Genomic DNA, 17,057 nt, shown 5'->3' on the forward strand with positions numbered 1-17,057 from the left:
AAACATCTTTTCTATATGTTTTATTTCTAATGATGTAAAGATAATGTTACATCATTGCAATAACCCTTATATATATCGATACATTATACATTTTAAAGATTTTTTCTATGTCATTTCCTATTTTATGTAACATTTTCTGAACCATGCACTGGATTCCTTTATTATCTTAGCCTATATTTGCTTTGTAGACATTTGCAGTGCTAAAGAAAAATTGATACTTGTCCTGTGGAAAAATGTGTGCCTATGTATTTGTCATAAAACTATTAGATTCCACAAGAACCCAAGGCAAACTCAATTAGCCATCAGGTGTAATTGTGCTTTAGTGCAAATAGTTTTCTTTCCCTAGAGGACAGTCAGGGAGGCTGGTGGCATCAAATGCACAGGCAAGCCTAAAACCAAACAAGGAGCTTTATAGTTTTGTCTACCCCGCATACTCTTTTCTACCTAAGTAACTATTGAGTCATAAATCTTCTTTTGGAAAGCTGATTGTCAGTTTCTTTTCTTCACACTGAAAAATGGTCAATATATCGGCAATGAGTGTTATGTATTGCTCACTGGCAAGTGATATCTCTAAAGGTGGCCTATTATATGCTAAAAACAAAAGGCTTTGAATCCTGTAGGATGCCAAAACCTCCAGTCAATTTAGTCAATATTTCAGACAGTACAGTTGGAAAAAATCAGTCAAGGCAAATTGCCATTGTATACCTTAAATATCTTTGTGGATCCCATTTTGGTTAATTTTTCTAGCATTTCGAAATGTTTTGCTGTATACGCTGCTGACAAGGAGCAAATTTAATTATTTTGAATTTCGGCAGCCTTTCCTTCCTTAGCCTTAACTTTCTTGTTGATGTGCTAATGAGCTGTGAAAAGGCCAAATGGAAGAGAAATAAGAGCTCCAGGTAATCCATACTCTGATAAACTACTCCCATGATAATTGACAGTTTGTGGTTCTTCTGGGACAGTGGGAGAAATAAGCAATGTTGGCCAAGTATGTGGAGCAACTTGTGCTAATAACATTGTAAAAGAAGTTTACAAGGCAATCACGATTCTTTTAAACAAATATCATGTGTGTACCTTCAGGCCTAGGCACAATTTGATTATCCAAAATGCTTTGTAGGTCAAATTGAGCTGCCTCCCAGGATTTCTAAATCAGGAGATTCTAAACATACTTGTGACTATTTCCCTTCTGGCTTAAATGAATTTCCTTTTCCTGATTTATAGTTTCCCCAGAACAAAGACATATTTGACCTTCATTTTCTGCTCATTTGCAGGATTTTTAATTCATCTTCATGTTAAAGTTTTTAATTGCTGGCATATTTTAATACTCAAGGTTTAATTCATTGTTTTAATTTGTGTATGTGGCAATAATTCCGTTTCCTTCCTAGTGTAATATGAAATAAGGCCAATATATTAAAAAATACCTTTTTATAGACTAAGTAGTGATTTTGTAGAAAATTTCCAAGGGTTATACAAATCAAGACAATGATAACTGACTCTACACAAGAGTATTTTTAAAATAAAAATTTGTTTTTAAATATAGTATTGATTATCTCAGTATGTGAGATGTGTTTCTTCCCTTCCTATTTTCAAAAGTAGACCAAACAATTTGAAATATGCCAATAGGCATGTTTTAGATGTTGATATATGTTCCAAGTATGATTATATATCCCAGTGATATTGTTACGTATTTTATAGTATCCATCATTTTATGTGGTGATTTAAAAATTCAAGTATACCAGTAAATTTTAGGGCATTGTACTAATGAAGCCTATTGTAAATATTTAAAAATCTTTATATGAGCAAGTTATCTATTGAGAATACAGAAATTGTACACCAAAGCCAATCATATTATAAGCATGTAAAATTATTCACAGAAGGGTCTAGGGGAGAGAGAGACTGGGTGAATCAAAGAATTCTATCATTGGTTCTTGGGATGTGTGAAAGACTTATAATCATTACATTCAAAGTATGGCACATTCTTACATTTTTGATTTTTAAATGCATTTTTTTACCAATCTAGCTATATCTGGGAAATGCTTCTTCTCCTTAAGTTATGAAAAATATGTCTGGCAACATAGTTAAAATTGTAGGCTTCTGAGAGACAGATACTGAGTTCACCTCCCATCTCTGCTCTTTACTAACTGTGACCTTGGGCAAGTTTCTAACCCCTATGCATCTGGTCTCCTTCCTGTAAAACGTAGACAGTAGGCATTCCTTTTGTTGTAAGGTTAAATTAGGTATTTTAATGATGTGCTTGCAGCACACCTTACAAATAGTAAACACTCAATGAATTATACTTGTGTTTATAAATTCTATAGGAGTTTAGAGGATGAAAAAAGCATTATAGATTAGAGCATAGTCTACAAAGTGGGGAGCACCTAACCACAAGATACACAAGATGATCCACTGGGGTTTCAGAAGAACATAGCATGATGTCTCTTCATATGCATACTTTATTTGAAATTAAGAAAGAAAGAAACTTTACTAATTTTTAATATACAGGTTTTCAGATGATTTTATATAACATATGGTCCTTGATGTCCTCGGTCAGACATATTTAATCAGATGAATTGGTATTGGACCTTATTTATTGGCATCTTTGGTGTTCTGGATGCATTGCAATGCATGTGAACAGTTAAATGTGTTTACAGGTTGTATTATCTTAAGTATTAAAATACTTATAATATTTTGCAATAAAATCAGAGTGTCCCAGAGAATACTTTTTACTGCACAGAAATGTTCTAGTTATCACATGGTAAAGTATTTGAAAAAATGTAGTATATATTTTCTTTTTCAAAAAAATAAGTGTTCCACATATGCTGCACATTTCTGTTTTGGCAAATGGCTGTGCTTACTGTATCATTTCTCAGACATTTCCAGAAGCAGTAAAAAGACTTGATCTCTCCTTTCAAGGCAAATTTCTGTATTAACCGACAATGATTAAGAAAAGAACTGCATTTTATAGGAAATATGTGCTATGGAGAGTGCATTTCGAAAATGAATATTTGACAGTATTCTCATCATAAGTGTGTCAGTTATGAAATCTTTTACAACTACACACAGAAACTTGAAAGGAAATATTTTAAGTTCATTTAAAATATAAATGAAATGTTTTCATGAGGTTTTGAATCCGTATTATAAATATGAAAATGTTTTCATTTGATATTGCAAGAAATTCTGATTTAGATAATAGAAGATTAAATTTTTTAGCTAAAACTTTTGTAATACCTGGTAGATTGGGTGCAGAGTGAATAGGGCAGCTAAGTTGAATCAGTCCTCAAAATTGCTGTGGGACAACGTGATTAAAAAAGTGGAATATGAAAAAAGAAAGGTCGTGAAGAACCTAGGGGCAAGATGGGAATAAAGACGCAGACCTACTACAGAATGGACTTGAGGATACGGGGAAGGGGAAGGGGAAGCTGTGACAAAGTGAGAGAGTGGCATGGACATATATACACTACCAAAGGTAAAATAGATAGCTAGTGGGAACCAGCCACATAGCACAGGGAAATCAGCTTGGTGCTTTGTGACCACCTAGAGGGGTGGGATAGGGAGGGTGGGAGGGAGGGAGACGCAAGAGGGAGGAGATATGGGGACATATGTATATGTATAACTGATTCACTTTGTTATAAAGCAGAAACTAATACACCATTGTAAAGCAGTTATACTCTAATAAAGATGTGAATTTAAAAAAAATAGAAAAAAGTGGAATATGCAGTCACAAATGTTATTTTGATAAAGATGAACACTTTACAGAGTTGAAGAGCAATATTGTAAGGTTCAGGAAGAGTCATACAGGAGATGAGATTTGAGCTGGAACTTAAAGGGGAATATGATTTAAATATGTTTGGAAAAGTATTCTTGCTGTTGTTTTTGTTTTAATATGTTGGTAGCAGAGAAATAAACAAATAGGAAGGTGAAAGATGAAAATTGATTATTTGTAGGTTTCCAAAGCTGTGAGAGAGAGAATAGAGGAAAACATCTGAGACCACTACATGTTAGGGTATGAATTTGGGACTGTATTCTAAGAGTAAAATCACTGAAGTTTATTGCATATAAGAGTAAAATACCCGTTATAAATGTGGCAACTATGCTCAAGTTGGATTGAAGCAAGCAAAAGATAGAGAAGAGGGAATCAATTTGGGGAGCATGTCATTAACCTCATTTTTGTGTTGTTTTAGCACAGAGTTTCTCAAAGTGTCACTCCTGACATTTGGGGCTTGATCATTTTTTTGTGGAGGGGGAGTGGGTGGTGCTAGTACTTATGCTGCTGTTGAGCTGTGCAGTGTAGAATGTTTAACAGCATTCGTGGCGTCTACCCGCTGGATGTCCTAGATGTCAGTAGCACCCTCTACCCCCAGCAGTGACGATCAGAACTGCCTCCAGATATTGTCAAATGTCCCCAAGAGGGCAAAACAGCTCCTGGTTGAGAACCAGTGGTTTAGGGTGATGTCACTAGGAATGAAAAAGAAGAGGTGAATGTGAAATAAATTGTAAAGTATGTTGTTTGCTGGACAGCTTTCAACCAAATTGTTGAAAATAAAAGAGCAAGTCATTTCAATAATAATAAAAGGGTTTGTTTTTAAACTAATACACACATATGTCTTTATGACATGTATTTTCTACGTCAGACCCACTTGGGACTCTGTTTAGCATTCCCACTCATGTTTTCCATCGCCTCATTTTATAATATATACATATATACCCTTAAATTCTTTTTTTTTGTTTGTTTTGTTTTTACCTTAAATTCTTTTATAGTATCTTCCCTAAATCAGCAGTGATTCCTCCCAGCTTGTAGCCTACCCTGACTTTTGAGTCTTTTACTTTAAGATGTGAAAAGAAATATTAGTACGAGAGAGAAAAAACTTGTCAAAAGGTTTCACAACTTTTATTTCTTTCAAATACAGTGAGCCTTTATACACTCTTCTCAGTTCTCTAAACCTTAAGATTAAGAGCTTTAATTGTTAATGAGACCCTGAAGTATATACCTTGGAGCATGCACACTCTTGTTAGGAGCCAATGATAAAACTGAAGAACTGCCTGTTGCCTTCAGCTGACTAATCTACCTGCACCAACAGGGTAGAGGCCTGCTCTGGTCTTTTATTACTTGGCTTGAGGCAGAGGGCAGAATTTGTGGCTGTTAATGAAATCTATCCAGAGTCTTCCCAGGGCTTCATATCATTTGCATTTCCCTTGTAAATGTCAAAAAGGCCTTAAACAAAGGATCTCTTTCCTTGAAGAGAACAGATAAGGATGTGTGTTTTAGAATCCAAGCAACCTGGTTTTAAATACCAGATCAGCCAGTTACCTTTGTGATCTTTGGCATTTTATTTAATTTTTCTGTTCCCGTTTCCTCATCCTACTATTTTCTGTCATCTTGAACTGTTGTGGTGAAAAATGATATAATGCACGTTAAGTGCTTAGCAAATTGACTGGCACAAAGTGCCCAATAAATAATGGCAGCTGTTGTTATTGCTATTAGAGATGTAGTCGTTGTTGTTGTGATGGTTGTTTTAATATTGCCATACAGCAGGCAATAATTTTTCCTAAATCCTCATCAGGGCTTAACTTTGAACTGAATTTCAGGCACAAGCAATATTAAAAATTACCTATTTAATGGTATCATTAGATTGAATGTCATGTACAGTGTTGCATGATGGATTAACTTCTCGTAAATCACTTCTGTAATCATTTTTCATACTTTGAATAATACCCTGGTTTACGTGTTATATCTCAGAGGAAACAGCAGAAATGTGGCAAGAATGTTGCCAGATATAAATCCTGGTTCCTCTGAACTGTTCTTCTGTTATTTAGTAAAAGAACCACTTGGTTATCCCTCCATGATCCTTTAGCTTTCAAATAATCTTTCACTGAAGGATAAAGATTATAGAATACACGCAGAAATTCACCATCCATGCATTGTCTTACACTGTGTAAAAAAGAAGTGTGACACATTTAAAGGAGGTAAGTGACAAAACTTTCAAAAGTTCTTGAAGCATTTATACATTCAATAACAGTAAAACTGTTTTTATCCAGGTTAAAACTCATATCACATTTTAAGGTTAAATTTGGGGAAGTTGCCAAAATAGATCAGTTTCAACAGAAATATAAAAGTACTCAGCGATAGATTGTGCCCTCTGGAAACGTCCCAGCTATTTTTCTAAGAGCTTTGTGGTTTGCTGGATTGCTGGTTTCACTACCTATGCGTTGCCATTTGATGACTTATCTCAGTTTGAATTGCCAAAGTCATGCTTCTAAAAATACACACAGCTCATTCAACTGTGTTTCCTCATAAAAATCATTTGCCATTTCAGCGAACATTGGTCCCCAAGTACAGGCGTTGCAAAGCATTTCTTGGAAATTAGAATGTGCTTAGCATTTTATATGCATCATTACATATAATCTTTTCAGCAGTCCTATGGAGATATATTATTATTTTCTTTGTTTTACGGATGGGGAAACTGAGACACAGAGAGGTTGAATAACTTATCCCAGGTCAGCTAGATAGTAAACTGGTTTTTAAAAAATATTTATGTATGGAGTCGTGTCAAGCCTATCACTCTCTGTTTTATTATGTCAATTTCTATTACTAGAGATGAGTTTCCAGACATTTGTCCTGGACATTGCAGGACTAACACATATACTTATTTGTCTTCCCCCATTACTTTACTCTTCTGCTGTCTACTCCTTCACCTTTATGCATTAGCAACATCTTCAAGGAACACAGGTGACAATATCTAGTAATTCTTCGTGCAAAAGGGTAGTAATTAAGCCTTTGAAGTATGTGGGTAATGTTGAATAAATTTTAGTGTTCTTAATTTTGAAAACAACCAGAATTGTTTCATCCATCCATTGTTATGCCTCTCATCTGAATCATTATTTGCCCAATGTACTGCAAACATAAACTACTTTTATAAAGACAGAAATTAAAACAAGATCAAAGCATAGGAAAACAATTATTTCCAGTTGATCCTAGCATCTCCATTCATGAAATGATTGGTGTCTCTTTCTTATGCATAGGTATTTTTCTATAAGAAGCAAAGATCAAGTTTCCTAGAAAATTTTCTTTGCCATAATATGTATGAACTAGCGACAAGCTAAAGTGAAATATGTAATACTATGACAATGAATACATATTTTGGGAAACTAAAACCAGAAGCATAAGCCTATGTGTCCTTGTTTGTTTCCAAATTCTCTTTCAAAGATGGACAAAAAAATAAATAAATAAAAGAATATGTGTTTTTCCAAGGGTTTTATTGCAAATGTGCAAATGTGGAATTCAAGCAAATTTCTTCTTTCATGGGTTTACCTGAACTTCTAGAACCATTTCCAGTTTTGTTACATGAGCTATAAATTTTTTTTCCATCTTGATCCGGAACATATATACATATACATTTATACATAGACACACACATATATATATATATATACATATCTGAAACAAAAATTCACTAAATAATCTAGTCCTTAATATAAATTACACAGACTGGTATTTTTATTCTATTTAATTTTAAATAGAATATTCCTGGTCATGACCCACTAAAATGATTTCATGAATCACTGATGGATCATGACTTACAAATTTGAAAAACAGTGGTCTAGACAGAGAAAAAATTACTCAAAGTCTAGCTGACCATAATCATGTATATATGTAGAGCTGATTTATGGATATAAATAATGATTAATTGAGTTACTTATGTAATTTTACATAGCTTATTCATGTTTCAATTTACCTTTAATATAGCTGTCTTTGAAAAGTTTTTGTTTTATGAACATCCTCAGACAAAACTTTTAGATTCAGAATTTATGAGTGCTAGACAGCATGTCCTAAAGTATAAAGATTTGCCTTCTAAAATTTTCTCTGAAAATTCAAGCCTCTGTAAATATCAGTAAGCCATGAGCTGTTTACTTTTTTAATCCAAATTGTACAGTAGTAAAATGTAGTATTGTGTTACTTGAGTAATAGTGTTGTTTACAATTTATCATTTGCAAAAGATTATTTGAACTCAAGATTGTTAATAATTTTTAGAACTTTTAAATAGGAACTAGATTGAGGTTCAGGTTCAGAAAGGTTTGATTTAATTGATGCTTGCTCTTAGAAGTTTCCTGGGTCATTTTTTCTATAGGAATTATCTGGCCCTTGAAGTCTGGACAGTGACTTAAGAAGGTAACCTTGGAGCAGGTTGTGTTTCAAAATGGTTCTTATGTGTAGAAGAATCGAATAATAATTAATAGCTATCGCCTACTGTATTGGGTTCTTGCACAAGATCAGGTATTCTGCCAAACACTTTATATACTCTCCTTTAATTCTTACGGCAATCTTAGGAAAGTGTTATTGTTCTCATTTTACATAGGAGGAAGCTAAGGCTAATGATGGGGCTAAGTAACTTTACCAGGGTGACAAGATTCAAACACTGATTGTTTGCCTCCAAAGCCCCTGGGTTTTATAACCACTTTTTATTGTACATAATAAATGTCCCATCTCTTCTCACCCATAACCCAGGGAAGGCAAAATATCCAGGAGTGGACTGTACTTTTTTTCCACCTACATACAGGGCTGGCTAGCAATTTGTACAGCCCAGTGAAAAATGAAATACGGAGCTCCTTGTTCAAAACTGCAGGAAGGAAAGTGCTGTTAAAATTACTAAAATATAAAGCTGTTTACTTTATTCTATGGTCTTTCTCTCAACTTGCCATCGTGTTTATTTGCTATTTGACATCATACTGAATAAATAAAATTAAAATTTTAAAGTATTAGCGTGAGTTTTACTGCCCATTGTTATATTGTGCAACTGCAGTTGTAAATGCAAATATAAGATCGTTTAACTCAAGCAGAATCACCAGCATCGCACAATTTGTATTACAGAGCTTGTGCATGCATATGTATTTCATTCTTAACATGGAAACATTGTACAACTAAGCTGTTTTTATTTCACTTCTTGATAGGTGTAAGTTCTACCCATGTCCTGTGCCTTCAGCTTACTGATGAGTTAAGGAAGGAGTGAAAGGAAAGGAACCATTTTGCCCTATCTTTCCCCTTCTTTCTCTGTCGTCAGTTTCAGTATAAATGGTTGGCTAATACAGGAAAGAAATAAGAGTAAGAAAGGATATGATAGGGTTCTTTGATTGTTCATGTTTTCTTAGGATTGCCTTCTTTCTGCATTGGAAGCAAGTTTCCATTGAAACTGAAAGCATGACTTCCTGGGGGTGTCAGTGCCCCTCTCATTCAGTCATAGTTACCTTCCGCTCACTTTGAGTCTGCTCAACTCCCACATGTCATGGGTCCACAAGAAATCTAGGCTCATGGGACATCAGAAACACTATATGCAAATGGGACAAACACACCTATTGTAGTTATCTCCTCTGCTCATATGCATACTTCATCACCCCATTGGACTTCACTTACAAAATCCAAGTTCAAAGATAAAATTATTAAGAATTTTAAGACGGCAATGTCAAAAAGCAGATAAAACAAGCAAGGGGTCGTTCTGAGTCTTGGGCACTGTAAAACTGCTCAGGTTGCCCAACAATGAAGCTGGTTCTGTCTACACACATCCCCCAGGCTACGTTTTTGTGACTTTTTTCCTCTTAATGATGACTTTTATACTTATTATTTATAGTATTTAGGGTTAGAGAGAAGGGATACACCATGAAACTTGTTCTAACCCCTCAGCCCTTCAGAACTTGCCTTGACCTTGGGAAGGGCCAGTGCGACTAGCCCTCTTGGGGCATTTATGCTCTGTTTGAGATACTGGAGTTGGGTGATTTTGACTTAACAGGATGATATTATTTCTGCCAGTTCTCTAGAAATAGATTAAGAGTGCATCATTTGATGAAAATATTACACCAAAGACTGCCACTATGCTTTTTCATCCTAAAGGACTTAATAGAGAAATTTATCATATTAAAGTTTCAAAATTGGAGCATTTATCAGAAGAGCACAGTTAAGTTGGTGCTAGCAGCTCAGTGGGATAAGGCCCGGAATTGCTGGGGACTGGAAATTCAAGGCAGGCATGGCAGGGAAGAACCATCAAAAGGATGAATTTTTCTCTAGGCAAGGTCATGAACCCTGCCCCCCCACAGCCCCCCCACACCCCCCTACACCCCCCCCCCGCCCCATTGTTTTACAATGCCGTTTGTTTCCTTTGCATCCTGTTTGTTAGGGCCCAGTGTTTGCTTGCTCTCTTTATAGGGTGTTCAGAAGATTTCTCTCCAAATATTTCTCCAATATTTTTGCTCTGACTACTTCAACTATTTGCCTGTGTCCCTTACCTCAGCAGGAAACCCTCTTGAGTGTGGGCCTTCTCAGGATTTCTAAAGCCCAGCAACCTGCCATGAGTGCAGTTGGCCTAAAGAAAAATGTATGCATATTTTCTTTATTTGTTCAAATTTTTGCTGTTGATAATTGCCTTCAGGTTAAAGCAGCAGACACATAGCTTACCCCAAGAGCTCTCTCCCATCACTTGGTAGTACTGGTACCATAGCTCCTGAATCTCTGCAAATACACAGACAGGTTTAGAGGTCAATATTCCATCCTAGAAGCTACCGTCAGCTCTACAGGTGATTCTCTTGAGGTCTCCATTACTTGGCTTGAGGTGGTGGAAGGTATGGATGTGCATCACACTCCAGGGGAATCCTTTCTCACCAGATTTCTCCAGTCTCCTTGTTTCCTCTTACACACCTTTGAGCTAGGCAGTGGATTAAGGGTGGTGGGACAGTGTTGTGGTCCCTTCTTAGCAATTCCTTCGTAGGTGGCCTGGATCTTCTCTTTAGAATTATGAACACTTTGTTACCATTGATCTCAGCTTTAGGATCCAAGGAGAAATTACAAGACAACTGTTGGGAATCTCAGTTAACATCCTGCTAAATAAATCTGGTAGCAAATACTTCATATTTTGCTTTGCCTAAGATAATGTTATTTAAACCATGGCCTTTTGGAAATAAAGGCTTAAACTCACAGAAGTCGTTATACTGTTAGAAATTTAAGATGTGTGAATGAGGTTATTTCTTTTTAAATTTACCTTTCCCCCACTTATTTTCATACTGATAACTTGTCTGTGAATTTTTAGAAATATTTTATTAGGGGATCTTGGGAAGAGATGTTTCCTTTAATGTTATTGCAAAAGTTATGTAAATATAATACCAATAATGTATATGTAAAGGATTGAAAATATGAACTAAAAAAATTTACCTATGGATGAAAATCCATGGCATTTAAAATACAACATGAAGAGATGATGTACTAATTCACTCTTTATAGTAATCTAGAAGAGCTTTAATAAAATATTAATTTGAAGTGGATTCCAACTGCCATTTGAGAATTTGTGTGTATATTTGTGAGGATGTTAAAATGCAGGCTCGTTATTGTATGTTTCTGCTGTTCATGTCTCTGGTAATGCAAGTGGACATTTCTAGCGTTTTAAATATTTCATTTGATTTATCATTTAATGTACTGGAACAGCCTGCCAAGATACTAATTGTATAACACCCAATTTGTTTTATTGTTCAGCGTTTGGAAGCTCCTGAAGACAAGTCATTTGGCAGTTCATTGATGGAGACTGAAGTAAACCTGGACAGTTACCAGACAGCTTTAGAAGAAGTACTCTCATGGCTTCTTTCAGCTGAGGACACATTGCAAGCACAAGGAGAGATTTCTAATGATGTAGAAGAAGTGAAAGAACAATTTCATACTCATGAGGTAAAGCAAAACGTCGATTAATGGGGATTTCCCTGGTGCTCCAGTGGCTAAGACTCCCGGGTTCGATCCCTAGTCAGGGAACTAGATCCCACATGCTGCAACTGAGGGATCGCATGCCGCAACTAAGAGATCACATGCTGCAACTAAAGATCCTGCATGCCACAACTGAAAATGATCCTGCGAGCCACAGCTAAGACTTGGTGCAGCCAAATAAATAAATAAATATTTTTTAAAAAAAAACATTGATTAATGAAACAAGGCATATGACTTATGATAAGTCTCTCTGTTTTCCTCAATTACTCTATAAGATCCTTGTGTTTTGATAATTTAGTGTTTATTTTGAGAAGGAAACAAGATAAATGTTCATGTGTTTGGCATTCCAGTAGCCAGCTTTGGAAGTTGTCCTTTGGAGAATAACACTTGAAGATGCTGAGATTAGATTCTGCCAAAGACTCATATAGGAATATGAAAGGCCAACTCCCTTCTCTTGGGTCAAGGTCAATGCTGAGATAGAACTTACACTCCAGAGTACCTGTGGGGTATCAGGCTGAACTACCCTCAGTGGGAGACTTTTCCTGAGATGACACACTTACTTGGCTTCCTCCCCTCCCCAGTCCTGTTTCCTGCTTCTTTGGCTCCCTTGTAGATCTCTCCTGAGATCTCCTCCTTAATAAATCACTAGCACATAAGTCCTGATCTCAGGGTCTGCTTCTGCAGAAGTTGACCTAAGCTAGTAATTTTCCTTAATTCTTATTAAAAACAGTATTAAGTTTTCTTAAAAATTAAAATACTTTTACTGGGAATAAAATTTAAATAGGCTACAAATTTAAAATAGCAAAAAAAAAGAAAAAAAAGATTCAAAACCATAATGATTTCCCTACAGTGTCAACTCTTATCAACTTCTTTCTTTCTCAGGGGTACATGATGGATTTGACATCCCATCAGGGACGGGTTGGCAATGTTCTCCAATTCGGAAGTCAGCTGATTGGGACAGGGAAGTTATCAGAAGACGAAGAAACTGAAGTTCAAGAACAAATGAATCTCCTAAATTCAAGATGGGAATGCCTCAGGGTAGCTAGCATGGAAAAACAAAGCAAGTAAGTCTGTTTTTAATTTCTAATAGTAGCAAGTTTTAGAATCTTACTATTATTTTGATGCAGTTTCTTGTTTAAGTTAGGATTCTCAGTTCTTTCCTAAAGTATGCAGCTCTTCCTCAGGGGGCATTTTGTTTAGATTTTCATGTCTGTTATATTTTGGTTTTCACTTTTGTAATTGAAGTGGAGATATTGGAGAGAAGAACCACTATCTACAGAACTATACTTTAAAAGTTCCTAAAGTTGTTTTCATAGTTAATATTTTCCAAGTTTTCTCCAGAAATTAAAATGTGAATATAGAAGACGTGAAGTTTACACAGGAAATCATGCACATAAAATCACATATTAGGTACAGTTGACAGGAAACTTCTCTTCTGAAGGAAAAGCTCTTAAAATATTTTTCATATGTTTATGGAAATCCTCTTGAAAAAAGTTTCTCCTGTGTTTGGAAATCCTTCTTCAAGTACTTGCATGATTGTGAATTATCTTAAAAATATATATTGACTTAATCAAAAAAGAATTTTTGAGACATTTCTGAAAATGACATATTTCTTATAAAGGTAACAAGTAGATCTCATCATTTTGAATGAGGTGCTTTGATTTACATTGTTAGGTGTGTGTATTCATGTAGAGCCTATTGAGACAAGATAGATTTATTTTTAAATGAAAAGAAATGAAGTGCCAGCTGTGGTTTTGAATACATTAAGCTAAAGAAATTGTCCAAGAGCCTTAAGTTTACTAAGCTATTATTTATGAAGATTAAAACCTTTAAAATAGCACCAAAGAAACTCATTAGATATGCTGGGAGGATTGTTATTACAGTACTAAATTATAGTGTGACAATAGGGAGGGGAAAAACACATTTTTTTTTTACATCTTTATTGGAGTATAATTGTGTTACAATGGTGTGTTAGTTTCTGCTTTATAACAAAGTAACTCAGTTATACATATACATATGTTCCCATATCTCTTCCCTCTTGCATCTCCCTCCCTCCCACCCTCCCTATCCCACCCCTCTAGGTGGTCACAAAGCACCAAGCTGATCTCCCTGTGCTATGCGGCTGCTTCCCACTAGCTATCTACCTTACGTTTTGTAGTGTATATATGTCCATGCCACTCTCTCACTTTGTCACAGCTTACCCTTCCCCCTCCCCACATCCTCAAGTCCATTCTCTAGTAGGTCTGTGTCTTTATTCCCATCTTACGCCTAGGTTCTTCATGACATTTTTTTTCTTAGATTCCATATATATGTGTTAGCATACGGTATTTGTCTTTCTCTTTCTGACTTACTTCACTCTGTATGACAGATTCCGAGTCCATCCACCTCACTAAAAATAACTCAATTTCGTTTCTTCTTATGGCTCAGTAATATTCCATTGTATATATGTGCCACATCTTCTTTATCCATTCATCCGATGATGGGCACTTAGGTTGCTTCCATGTCCTGGCTATTGTAAACAGAGCTGCAATGAACATTTTGGTACATGACACTTTTTGAATTATGGTTTTCTTAGGGTATATGCCCAGTAGTGGGATTGCTGGGTCATATGGTAGTTCTATTTGTAGTTTTTTAAGGAACCTCCATCCTGTTCTCCATAGTGGCTATACTAATTCACATTCCCACCAGCAGTGCAAGAGGGTTCCCTTTTCTTCACACCCTCTCCAGCATTTATTGTTTCTAGATTTTTTGATGATGGCCATTCTGACTGGTGTGAGATGATATCTCATTGTAGTTTTGATTTGCATTTCTCTAATGATTAATGATGTTGAGCATTCTTTCATGTGTTTGTTGGCAGTCTGTATATCTTCTTTGGAGAAATGTCTATTTAGGTCTTATGCCCATTTTTGGATTAGGTTGTTTGTTTTTTTGTTATTGAGCTGCAGAGCTACTTGTAAATTTTGGAGATTAATCTGTTGTCAACTACTTCGTTTGCAAATATTTTCTCTCATTCTGAGGGTTGTCTTTTGGTCTTGTTTATGGTTTCTTTTGCTGTGCAAAAGCTTTGAAGTTTCATTAGGTGCCATTTGTTTATTTTTGTTTTTATTTCCATTTCTCTAGGAGGTGGGTCAAAAAGGATCTTGCTGTGATTTATCTCATAGAGTGTTCTGCCTATGTTTTCCTCTAAGAGTTTGATAGTTTCTGGCCTTACATTTAGGTCTTTAATCCATTTTGATCTTATTTTTGTGTATGGTGCTAGGGAGTGTTCTAATCTCATTCTTTTACATGTACCTGTCCAGTTTTCCCAGGACCACTTATTGAAGAGGCTGTCCTTTCTCCACTGTACATTGCTGCCTCCTTTATCAAAGATAAGGTGACCATGTGTGCGTGGGTTTATCTCTGGGCTTTCTATCCTGTTCCATTGATCTATCTTTCTGTTTTTGTGCCAGTACCATAGTGTCTTGATTACTGTAGCTTTGTAGTATAGTCTGAAGTCAGGGAGCCTGATTCCTCCAGCTCAGTTTTTCGTTCTCAAGATTGCTTTGGCTATTCGGGGTCTTTTGTGCTTCCATACAAATTGTGAACTTTTTTGTTCTAGTTCTGTGAAAAATGCCAGTGGTAATTTGATAGGGATTGCATTGAATGTGTAGATTGCTTTGGGTAGTAGAGTCATTTTCACAATGTCGATTCTTTCAATCCAAGAACATGGTATATCTCTCCATCTGTTTGTATCTACTTTAATTTCTTTCATCAGTGTCTTATAATTTTCTGCATACAGGTCTTTTGTATCCTTAGGTAGGTTTATTCCTAGATACTTTATTCTTTTTGTTGCAGTGGTAAATGGGAGTGTTTTCTTAATTTCATTTTCAGATTTTTCATCATTAGTGTATAGGAATGCCAGAGATTTCTGTGCGTTAATTTTGTATCCTGCTACTTTACCAAATTCATTCATTAGCTCTAGTAGTTTTCTGGTAGCATCTTTAGGATTCTCTGTGTATAGTATCATGCCATGTGCAAACAGTGACAGCTTTACTTCTTCTTTTCCAATTTGGATTCCTTTTATTTCCTTTTCTTCTGTGATTGCTGTGGCTAAAACTTCCAAAACTATGTTGAATAAGAGTGGTGAGAGTGGGCAACCTTGTCTTGTTCCTGATCTTAGTGGAAATGCTTTCAGTTTTTCACCATTGAGGATGATGTTGGCTGTGGGTTTGTCATATATGTTCTTTATTATGTTGAGGAAAGTTCCCTGTATGCCTACTTTCTGCAGGGTTTTTATCATAAATGGGTGTTGAATTTTGTTAAAAGCTTTCTCTGCATCTATTGAGATGATCATCTGGTTTTTCTCCTTCCATTTGTTATTATGGCGTATCACGTTGATTGATTTGCGTATATTGAAGAATCCTTGCATTTATGGGCTAAACCCCACTTGATCATGGTGTATGATCCTTTTAATATGCTGTTGGATTCTGTTTGCTAGTATTTTGTTCAGGATTTTTGCATCTATGTTCATCAGTGATATTGGCCTGTAGTTTTCATTCTTTGTGACATCATTGTCTGGTTTTGGTATCAGGGTGATGGTGGCCTCATAGAATGAGTTTGGGAGTGTTCCTCCCTCTGCTATATTTTGGGAGAGTTTGAGAAGGATAGGTGTTAGCTCTTCTCTAAATGTTTGATAGAATTCTCCTGTGAAGCCATCTGGTCCTGGGCTTTTGTTTGTTGGAAGATTTTTAATCACAGTTTCAATTTCATTGCTTTTGATTGGTCTGTTCATATTTTCTATTTCTTCCTGATTCAGTCTTGGCAGGTTGTGCATTTCTAAGAATTTGTCCATTTCTTCCGGGTTGTCCATCTTATTGGCATAGAGTTGCTTGTAGTAATCTCTCATGATCTTTTGTATTTCTGCAGTGTCATTTGTTACTTCTCCTTTTTCATTTCTAATTCTATTGATTTGAGTCTTCTCTTTTTTTCTTGATGAGTCTGGCTAATTGTTTATCAATTTTGTTTATCTTCTCAAAGAACCAGCTTTTAGTTTTATTGATCTTTGCTATCGTTTCCTTCATTTCTTTTTCACTTATTTCTGATCTGATCTTTATGATTTCTTTCCTTCTGCTAACTTTGGGGTTGTTTTGTTCTTCTTTCTCTAATTGCTTTAGGTGCAAAGTTAGGTTGTTTATTCGAGATGTTTCCTGTTTCTTAAGGTAGGATTGTATTGTCATAAACTTCCTTCTTAGAACTGCTTTTGCTGCTTCCCATAGGTTTTGGGTCGTCGTGTCTCCATTATCGTTTGTTTCTAGGTATTTTTTGATTTCTTCTTTGATTTCTTCAG

General features: G+C 35.7%; 1 protein-coding gene across 1 annotated transcript in view; it reads left to right on the forward strand.

Moving 5' to 3' along the window:
- Positions 1-17,057, forward strand: part of LOC149744369 (dystrophin-like) — a 255,473-nt gene that overhangs the window by 200,670 nt on the left and 37,746 nt on the right. Inside the window, exons 7-8 of the mRNA XM_089904939.1 lie at positions 11,510-11,698; positions 12,614-12,795. Of these exons, the coding sequence (XP_089761065.1) occupies positions 11,510-11,698; positions 12,614-12,795 (371 nt within the window). The remainder of the gene's footprint in view (positions 1-11,509; positions 11,699-12,613; positions 12,796-17,057) is intronic.

This window comes from Delphinapterus leucas, chromosome X (genome assembly GCF_059928025.1).
Source record: "Delphinapterus leucas isolate spDelLeu-1000000601 "Yukka" chromosome X, BTC_Dleu_Yukka2, whole genome shotgun sequence".
Taxonomy (NCBI): Eukaryota; Metazoa; Chordata; class Mammalia; order Artiodactyla; family Monodontidae; genus Delphinapterus; species Delphinapterus leucas.